General features: G+C 46.7%; 1 protein-coding gene across 1 annotated transcript in view; it reads right to left on the bottom strand.

The window, feature by feature from the left end:
* Positions 1 to 365: 365 nt before the first annotated feature.
* LOC130131817 (collagen alpha-2(V) chain-like) overlaps positions 366 to 9,633 on the bottom strand; it is a 33,465-nt gene continuing 24,197 nt past the window's right edge. The window contains exons 42-53 of the mRNA XM_056301592.1: positions 9,437 to 9,544; positions 8,393 to 8,500; positions 6,397 to 6,450; positions 5,926 to 6,033; positions 5,653 to 5,706; positions 5,409 to 5,516; positions 5,267 to 5,320; positions 4,199 to 4,306; positions 2,607 to 2,937; positions 2,225 to 2,415; positions 1,327 to 1,563; positions 366 to 512 (exon numbers count right to left, since the gene is read on the bottom strand). Of these exons, the coding sequence (XP_056157567.1) occupies positions 366 to 512; positions 1,327 to 1,563; positions 2,225 to 2,415; positions 2,607 to 2,937; positions 4,199 to 4,306; positions 5,267 to 5,320; positions 5,409 to 5,516; positions 5,653 to 5,706; positions 5,926 to 6,033; positions 6,397 to 6,450; positions 8,393 to 8,500; positions 9,437 to 9,544 (1,608 nt within the window). The remainder of the gene's footprint in view (positions 513 to 1,326; positions 1,564 to 2,224; positions 2,416 to 2,606; positions 2,938 to 4,198; positions 4,307 to 5,266; positions 5,321 to 5,408; positions 5,517 to 5,652; positions 5,707 to 5,925; positions 6,034 to 6,396; positions 6,451 to 8,392; positions 8,501 to 9,436; positions 9,545 to 9,633) is intronic.

Here is a 9,633-nt window from a genome sequence, read left to right as displayed (position 1 = left end):
TATCTTACAATCATAAACAGAGACACAGTCATATTCCTACTCTCTGTTACTTCCTTCCAACCAATCTAACTGGAACCAAATACGTCTGTTATGATGTTTCTGAAACTAAATGAACCTGGCAGAGGTAGCACTGTCCCATCTCCCAACAGCTTCCAGATGACATCATTCACAACATGGCGCCCTTCACAGGATGTTACATGGACTGGAACTCCATTCAGTGAAATTTAGTTTTAAATCATAAGATAATGTGGAGTCAGTAATCCCCAATCTACTGTATAGACCTGATAATGTTGCCCAATGATGTTATCAGTCTGAGAAGGGCCACTTCTGTCCATCTTTCATGGGGGAAGAGGAAAACGGGGGCGTTAGGAGAAGCACACTGGTCCAATATCCACACCAAACTCCTGGTCCGAGTTTCCAACGTCCATTGTAGCCAAATCCACGATGGGCAGCCTGGCCGTCGTCTGAGTCCTGTACTCAAACACTGCCCTTCCCCATTCGCCATTTGATTTCTGAGCAAATAAACAGAAACCAATGTATTTCAGTCAGGAGAGAAACAACCTGAGCTGCAGCGATTATTAAGAACACCAAAATGATGGCCAGCCATCATGCTGCTCCAAACTAGCTTACAGCTGGTAAAGCTACACCATGTACATTTGGCACAGTAGCGGCACTTGTTTGCTATGAGCGCAACTTCTGCAGCGGCATTCAGGCTTGACACCAAAGCATCTGGTTTTTTTTGTCATTTTTTTTTTCATTTTTTGTCATTTATCAGTATGAGTTAATGCATGAATTTATGCAGAAACCAACGGGAAGTCATTGGAACAAGAAGTTTAACTGCTAGAACTTCTGCAGGCTTGTCGCATTTCAAGTCAACGTTTGGTGTCACCGTTTTGTCAGTGACAAACAGTGAGGCCTCTTATGCACTGAGGAAGGACCAGCGCTCGGGTGTCTTCAGTAGTGGACGACAGGTTAGTACGTGGTGGTAGATAATAAATGGGTGTTTTATTATCAAGCCTTTGTTTCTACTGCATATGTCCCTGCAGAAATGCTGCTTGCGGCAAACAAGCACTACTACTGCTCCAGACTTGCATAGCGTAGCATGATTAAACAGAGATGGTTTCAATGACAGATTTAAGCTGATGGACAACCATAGCCAGGGTCACAGGTCAATAGACCAGAGTGAGATTTGGGAAAACTGGTGATCACTGGTAATGGAAATATGTTCCGTATGTTCCTTTCACTCGTTTTGAACTACAGGTGATGAATAAAACATTAAACGTCTCACAATATGTTTGTCTCGCGGACAGTGAGTCCGGGTCTTACCGAGCAGCTGTCCTCCACCACGGTGTATTTGAGACGGCTGTTGCCCTGCGCTCGGATGTCCTGCCCGTTGGAGCCCTTCAGGACCAGCGCGTTCTTCAGGCCGGTCTCGTCTTTGTACGCGGCGCTGTTGCGACAGTGGTAGGTGATGCTCTGGTGCGCCTCCTTTGACAGAACCCGCAGGAGCTTCATCTGAACCGCCACCGCGTTGGGCTGCTCCTCCTGGTCTCCATATCCAAACTGGAACAGGAAGAGCAGAAGTATTTACTGGTGAACGACAGAAATGTTTCTGACTGGGAGGGACGAGATGATGGCGTCTGGGTAAAGTACATTGTAAATAATCCACACAGTTAACAGACAGACTGCTCAAAAAGCTTTTGTTTGTTTTGGTTTTACACATAATTTTTTTTTATAGATTTTCCATTTGACTTCCATTTGGACCCCCCCCCCCACTTTTTCTCCCCAATTGTACCTATCCAATTACCCCCCACCTCTTCCGAGCCGTCCCGGTCGCTGCTCCACCCCCTCTGCTGATCCGGGGAGGGCTGCAGACTACCACATGTCTCCTCCAATACATGTGGAGTCACCAGCCGCTTCTTTTCACCTGACAGTGAGGAGTTTCACCAGGGGGACGTATCCCCCCCCCCCAGTTCCCCCTCCCCCCTGAAAAGGCACCCCGACCGACCAGAGGAGGCGCTAGTGCAGCAACCAGGACATATACCCACATCCGGCTTCCCACCCACAGACACGGCCGATTGTGTCTGTAGGGACACCCGACCAAGCCGGAAGTAACACGGAGATTCAAACCGGCGATCTCTATGTTGGTAGCCAACAGAATAGACCGCCATGCCACTCGGGCGCATACTGAAGATTCTTTGCATATAAACCATTGCCGGCTTACTTTAGTTCCCCTGTTCATATCGGCTCCAAACCAAACGGGTTTGTTGGCGCTGGGTGCGGTTTTGGTCCACCAGGTTTTGCGCGGGATGTTGGCCGGATGAGCGGAGATGCAGGTTTCACCAGTCTCCATGTTACAGAAGACCCTGACGGCATCCTTCACACTTCCCTGGTTTGGATCGATCCAGTACTCGCCTGAGGCAAAAAATTATGAATACAAAATACACACAAATCTTTATCCAGCAGAAAAAAATAAAAGTTATGTCATAATACAGATATCTTGGTTATGTTCCTGGTGTATAACAGCCAGTATCTTGTTGAAATGTAGTGGAAGCAACAGAAAGAACTGAAGTCCAAACAAAAAAGAGGGTAGATGAGGCACCCACCACTCTTTTTCAGAGGGTAACACTGCCGGATGTCCTGGCAGGTTCTGGCTGGGTTGGTCCGGCTGCCGTCGGGGTTGCGGAGGTCTTGCAGGCGTCCGCTCAGGCTCTTCAGCGTGGCGTGGACGCCGCTGTCGGTGCGCAGGATGTCTGAGGAGTTGTTGGGACGGGCCTCGTCATCGTTGAACTCGGGAGGAGGTGGGGGCTCCGCCTCATCTGGAGAGATGTCTTTGCCGTCGTAATCGAAGGGGACGCCATAGAGATCCTCCATGGCTGCGGTGGGTGGCCCTGGAGGTCCTGGAAGGCCCGGGGGGCCTGGTTCCCCGGGTGGACCCTAGCAAAGACAAGAGGACAACAGACGTCTGCTCACATGTGATCGGCTCGCCAAACTGCTTCCTGTCTCTCTCCATTATCTTTCATTATCTCCATTATCCCTTATTATGTTGCGTATTAAAGTAAAACCTCATTTCATTTACAAAGCACTCTTAAAAGATAGAATTGCAAAACACTCCATAAAATATAAAATAATGAAATTCTTCATACACAGAACAAATATTTATATTATATATATATACACACAGACAGAGAGAGGCAGAGAGAGAACACAATCCAAGAATAAAATCATTTTAGTAAATTAGAAAAAGCAATCTTTTGAATATGTATTTGCCGTGTCTTTGCTGCCTATTGGTCAGAATGTGCTCTGACTCGGCCCACTCGGATTCAAACCACCGAAAGCTGAAGTGCTCTTGAGCAAGTCCTTGGATCCCTGCCCGTAAGTGGATTTTCTGGAGTCAACTGAAGATCAGAGTTCCTTGTGAGACTGAAGGTATTCAAGCAATGTTAGCCACACATCATCTCTATAGGTCTGCTGTGGGGACGGCAACACTGAGCAGTCTTCTGTGTCTCTGAAACGCTGTTAAACCTGTCCGCTGGTGGCATCACTGCTGGATAATCCACAGATGTGAAAACTCACTTCCTGGTTTGCCGATAGGCTGCATTGTATGCGAAAATATGAATAGCAATGTGACACACAGCTGTATAATGTAGCGTTATCACATTTAGCTTTTTCTTTTTTTTTGGGGGGGGGGTTCTCCCTTTTTCTCCCCAGTTGTATCCGGCCAATTACCCCACTCTGCCGAGCCGTCCCGGTCGCTGCTCCACCCCCTCCGCTGATCCGGGGAGGGCTGCAGACTACCACATGCCTCCTCCCATACATGTGGAGTCACCAGCTGCTTCTTTTCACCTGACAGTGAGGAGTTTCACCAGGGGGGTGTAGCGCGTGGGAGGATCACGCTATTCCCCCCAGTTCCCCCTCCCCCCTGAACAGGTGCCCCTACCGACCAGCGGAGGCGCTAGTGCAGCGACCAGGACACATACCCACATCTGGCATCCCACCTACAGTCACGGCTAATTGTTTCTGTAGGGATGCCCGACCAAGCTGGAGGTAACACGGGGATTTGAACCAGCAATCCCCGTGTTGGTAGGCAACAGAATGGACCGCTACGCTCCCCGGACGCCCCACATTTACCTTTTCTAAGAGTAAAGTTCACCGCGTCTGCCTTCATGGCATTCAGTGGCTGGTGTAATGGTCTCACCTCTGGTCCAATGTCTCCGCTGCTTCCTCTACTTCCCGGTGGGCCCATCGGTCCCAGGTGTCCAATATTCCCCTCCATCCCACTCGGTCCCACCACTCCTGGAGGGCCCTGTAGAGTTAGCAGACAGCAATTAAAATGAATGTCAACTGAATTCTCAACAAGCATTTGGAAAGCTGGAAGACTGAAATTGAAATCAGCGGTTTTGAATCACTAATGTGGTGCAAGCTAAATGATCCTCTCGTGTGTACACCTTAGACAACACCAAGACGTCAACACCAGCCGACAGAAAAGTACAGGAGGGTTTACTGAAGAATTACTTTTTGATATCACTGGAGATGTTTTCTGGGGTGACAGTAGAAATACTGAGTTTTTTTTCCCCCGTCCCTCTTTATTCCGTAGTGTCTTGACTGACTCGACTTTTACTTTAAGCTACTGCAGAAATGTCTTTGGTTTTTTATTTAAAGGGTACATGCAGTCAGTAGTGATGGGTAATGTGGTGGACTGAAGCAATAAAGTCCTCAGTGTGCTGTACTGACAGAGACGTCAGCGTTGTCCTGCTCCCAGTCTCTCCTACATGTCCCAGAATGCATTGCTGCAGGCTGGTGTTGTGGGACATAATTTCCACCACCAGAAACATGGCTTGGCTGAGAAAACCAGGATGGGGTTTTTTTAGCGCCATCTTTGCAGTAGATTAGAGTGTTAGAAACCCTGCTGGGCTCTACTTAGTTTTTCCTGTCTGCCAACTGACGTCATGACACGTCACTTGGAGGCTGGAGAGAAATCTGTCCTCCAGAGAAGCAGGAATGATCCAGAACCACTGCAGGTGCTTTTCGTGTGCTATCTCTGTCACAGATAGACAGAGAGAAGGTTGGGGGGGGGGGGATTGGTGGACTTTCCCTTTAGGAGTTCTGCTGTCAGGAGTGGCAGCAGAACTCACCAACAGGACACATCATGACGCTGGTTTTATCTAAACCTGTGTTGTCATGAAAGCAAATCCATCCTTATCATAAACTTTATGATGATAAGAGCTCTCATAACTTGGCATTTCTTTGCCTCATGTCCACTTACTCTCTGCCCAGATGGTCCAACAATACCCGGCGCTCCCATCTCTCCTGTGGTGCCCTACACAGGAAGAACATCAGCTTTAGTTGTCTGAGAACTTTTAATTAACTTTTTGGTAAAAAGCAAAATAAATTGTGGTTTTACTTACAGTTGTCCCCGGTAGTCCGTGGAGTCCAGTGAAGCCTCTGTGACCTTTCTGACCCCGTTCTCCTTGGTCTCCTTGGGCTCCTTTATCTCCAAGTGGCCCCTGGGGTCCCTAGAATTCGATCACCGGGAATAATTAAAGATTGCCGTCATGCTAATTGTTAATGAAATTAGTTCAAAGATGTCGTCTATAAAAATGATGCTTCTGAGCTCCGGCGAGGTGTAACACTTCATTATATCCTCCTCACCACTTTGCCTCGAACTCCGGGTTGACCCTGCGGTCCGGAAGGACCCTTGGCCCCCTAAACACAAAACAACACACACACATGAACATGAGGAAATAACAGAAACAAAGCAAGCTGAAATATTTTACATGTTTTCATGACAGGATCTTCCTGCAGTCACTGTGCAGCATTTTGTTGTGAGCATCTCCTCAGCACATGACTTGTCAGTTCAGTCAGGTCACGTGTGGTGCAGCCGAGTACACAAAACTATTACCATTACACTTCAGATTAGCTTACATTGTCTCCTCTCGCACCCAGTCCACCTGTAAGGCCAACTGAACCTTCTGGTCCAGGAGACCCTGCAGCACCAGCCAGACCCTCTGGACCAGAATCCCCTCTGTTTCCCTAGAGACACACACACACACACACACACACATGCACATATCAGGAGTTACTGTGTAAAAGCATGCATACACATCAGTGTTGTCCAGAAAATTGTGCTTATGCAAATACATACACACAAAAACAAACATACACTTATATGTGGTCAAGATTAGAGACGCATCGATCGATCGGTTGGTGATCAGAATCAGCTGATTTTCAGCTTGATCAGCCATGAGAGTAATGTGACAGCCACACACACACACACACACACACACACACACACACACACACACACACACACACACACACACACACACACACACACACACACACACACACACACACACACATTGTATGTGATGACTGTCATGAAGGTGGTCTTACCCGGGTTCCTACAAGACCGTCTTTGCCAGCAGACCCCTCTGCTCCAGCTAGACCCTGGAGGAGGAGACAGACACTGAGTGAGGACAGACACTGAGTGAGGACAGACACTGAGTGAGGACAGACACTGAGTGAGGACAGCATGAGTCTGTGTTTAGTTGGTTCAGCTCTTATTTTTCCACAATTTCATGATGAAGGCCAATGAGTTAGATTCACAAAAATGAACCTCTCTTCAAAAGACACTAAAAGCAGAGAGACACTGAGCAGTCCAGAGCTGGACAGGGTGATCCATATACAGCATCGGGTGGGGGGGGGGGGGGGGGCAAATGATTAAGGCAACAAATAGACTTCTAAAATAGTTTGTCACATTCTTTTTCTTTTTTGGTGGCTTTTTCCCCCTTTTTCTCCCCAAGTACTTGGCCAAGTACCCCACTCTTCCGAGCCATCCTGGTCGCTGCTCCACCCCCCCTGCTGATCCGGGGAGGGCTGCAGACTACCACATGTCTCCTCCCATACATGTGGAGTCACCAGCCGCTTCTTTTCACCTGACAGTGAGGAGTTTCACCAGGGGGGTGTAGCGCGTGGGAGGATCATGCTATTTCCCCCAGTTCCCCCTCCCCCCTGAACAGGCACCCCGCCCGACCAGAGGAGGCTCTAGTGCAGCAATCAGGACACATACCCACATCCGGCTTCCCACCTGCAGACACAGCCAATTGTGTCTGTAGGGAAGCCCGACCAAGGCAGCGGTAACACGGAGATTCGAACTGGCGATCCCTGTGTTGGTAGAACAGAATATCTGCTATGCTACCCGGACAGCCCATTTGTCATATTTTCTATGTTAAGGGATAGGGCGGGGCATAATGTGTGTGGTTGAGCGAGTGCGAGAGCGTGAGCGGCAGAAAAGCGATGGTGAAAGTGAGCAGAGTAGAGGAAACAGCAGTAAGTCGTCAGTCTGGCAGTAATGGACAGTCTAGGCTGCAGTGGGTCAGTTAATAAATGCTGCAGCTTCTCAAGACCCAGAAAAGACTCGTCTGTTGTTTCCCCAGCTGCTGGAAAAGCCATGGGGGTTACAGGGTTTTCTCTACCACTATAAGACGCAGCACCCAGGCTGTTTTGGTGAACGAGTGTAAAATCAATGTGGAGAGCAGCAAAATTAACTCCATGACTTTGTTAGCTCTGATGGTTGTTGTTGGTCCCCAGTGGACTTCTTTTGTCTTTAAGCTTTTTGGGTGTTGTTTATCTATTATCTGCTCCAGCTTTTCCAACATTTTGTACACAGATATGGTAATAATAATGCTCCAAAATGATGTGAAATTCATTTTTTTAATTGAAACACAAAATATTTTGGGGTGGGGACATCTCCAAACCCTCTGTCAAATATGTACACATAAATTTAGGGAAAAGGCGGAAATTTCAAGCTATTCTGACGCACGCGAATACGGGCCGGCATTGCAATCTTTTGGACATGATCACACAACAGCACCGCTGCTGAAAATATTCTAGAGGAAACAGATACGCATAGTAAAAGTCACTTTTTTTACAAGTAAAGTGGGAGGAGGGCGATGCTTCAATGGTGGTCACCCTAGGGCACCACACTGTGTTAATAAGGAGATAAAAGAAGAATATGTGTGAATCCAACCAAACACTGAGCTGCCCTACAACTCGAGAAATCTAACTTTTCGAGGTAATTTGCTTGTTAAAATCTCTGGGATATGAAATTGTAAATAGTTTGAATTTTTACAAGTTTTTAATATTAACTGCCAAGTGAACTGAAAAAGCAAGTTTTCTTGAGAGTATATAAAACGCAAACAGAATCTTTTTAATAATAGTAATAATAATGGTAAATTTGATGCATGTTAACATTTGCTGGTGCCGTTGGTAATTTACTTATTTATTCTGCGGCTGTACTCATTTTACTTACACAAAACCCTTTGGATAAGAGTTGGCTGAATGTTAGAAGTGAAATTTAAATTTAATAATGAGGGCTGTGAAGACAAACCTCTGGACCGGGATCTCCTCTTGGACCAATGGCACCTGGTAAACCAACTCCACCAGGGGGTCCTTTGGACCCTGGAACCCCAGAGGCCCCTGCTTTACCTGGTGCACCCTGGGAAAAAAAATATTGACGGGAAATTTGAGATATGTGAGACACCTTCAAAGCAACGTACCTTCCAATGCAACCTGTTAGTAAGAATCCTGTTTCAAATGAAAAAAACAACAACATTTAGATGGTGAAAATAACCACATTTACCCAACAGGAAACTGATAAACTACTGATAAGGACTGTAGTAAGAATATCTTTCAATAAACAGTGTCGGTAAATTTAACTCTCTATTTTGAGAAGTACTGTTACAGATGATATCCATTCATCCATCCATATTCAAACTGCAGGGAGACACCCTAGACAGGCCGCAAGGCCATCACAGGGCCCACACACACACACACATTCATATCTAGGGACAATTTTAGTACGGCCGATTCACCTGACCTACATGTCTTTGGACTGTGGCAGGAAACCAGAGCACCTGGAGGAAACCCACGCAGATACGGGGAGAACATGCCATAGTAATATTTCATCAAAATTATCCGGCGTTAAATATGGTGTACCTCAGGGCTCAGTTCTTGGCCCTCTACTTTTCTCTCTTTATATTTCACCTCTTGGCCAAATTATACGCAGTTATGGAAGCAATGGAAGTTTATCCATTATTGCGTATAGATGATACCACTTTAATTAAATCTCAGCCATTTAAGTGAAGAAGATTATTTTGTACCAGAGACAGGTGGACAGAGGAGAACATAAAAACCTTTCTTTGATATATGAAAAAACAACAGTGATAGTAGATGGGAAACAGCAGCAAAATTCTGCTATTTATTCATCAAATGTTCATCAATAAAAAATTGGCTGATATGAACCAGGTCTTGACATGATGTAGGACACAAAGACTTACTTTTCACTACAACAGATCTGATGGAGATTTTCATTAAGATTTTGTTTGTTAGATTTTGACACTAAGTTGCCAACACAGTCAGCTGGAATACACACCGCAGGGCCCGGCAGTCCCAGCATGCCTCTCTCTCCTCGTAGCCCAGGTTGTCCCACCACACCTCGCTGTCCCGGTGTGCCGGCGGGTCCAGGAGGTCCGTTAGGTCCCTGCCGCACAGAGAGACCGAGAAATGAACCAAGAACTCACAATTCATTCATCCACATTCCAGAAGTGCATGTAAGGTAACAGGACTGCA

This window comes from Lampris incognitus, chromosome 21, assembly GCF_029633865.1.
Source record: "Lampris incognitus isolate fLamInc1 chromosome 21, fLamInc1.hap2, whole genome shotgun sequence".
Lineage (NCBI taxonomy): Eukaryota > Metazoa > Chordata > Actinopteri > Lampriformes > Lampridae > Lampris > Lampris incognitus.
The sequence above is the reverse complement of the archived record's forward strand: the minus strand, read 5'-3'. Positions and strand labels throughout refer to the sequence as shown.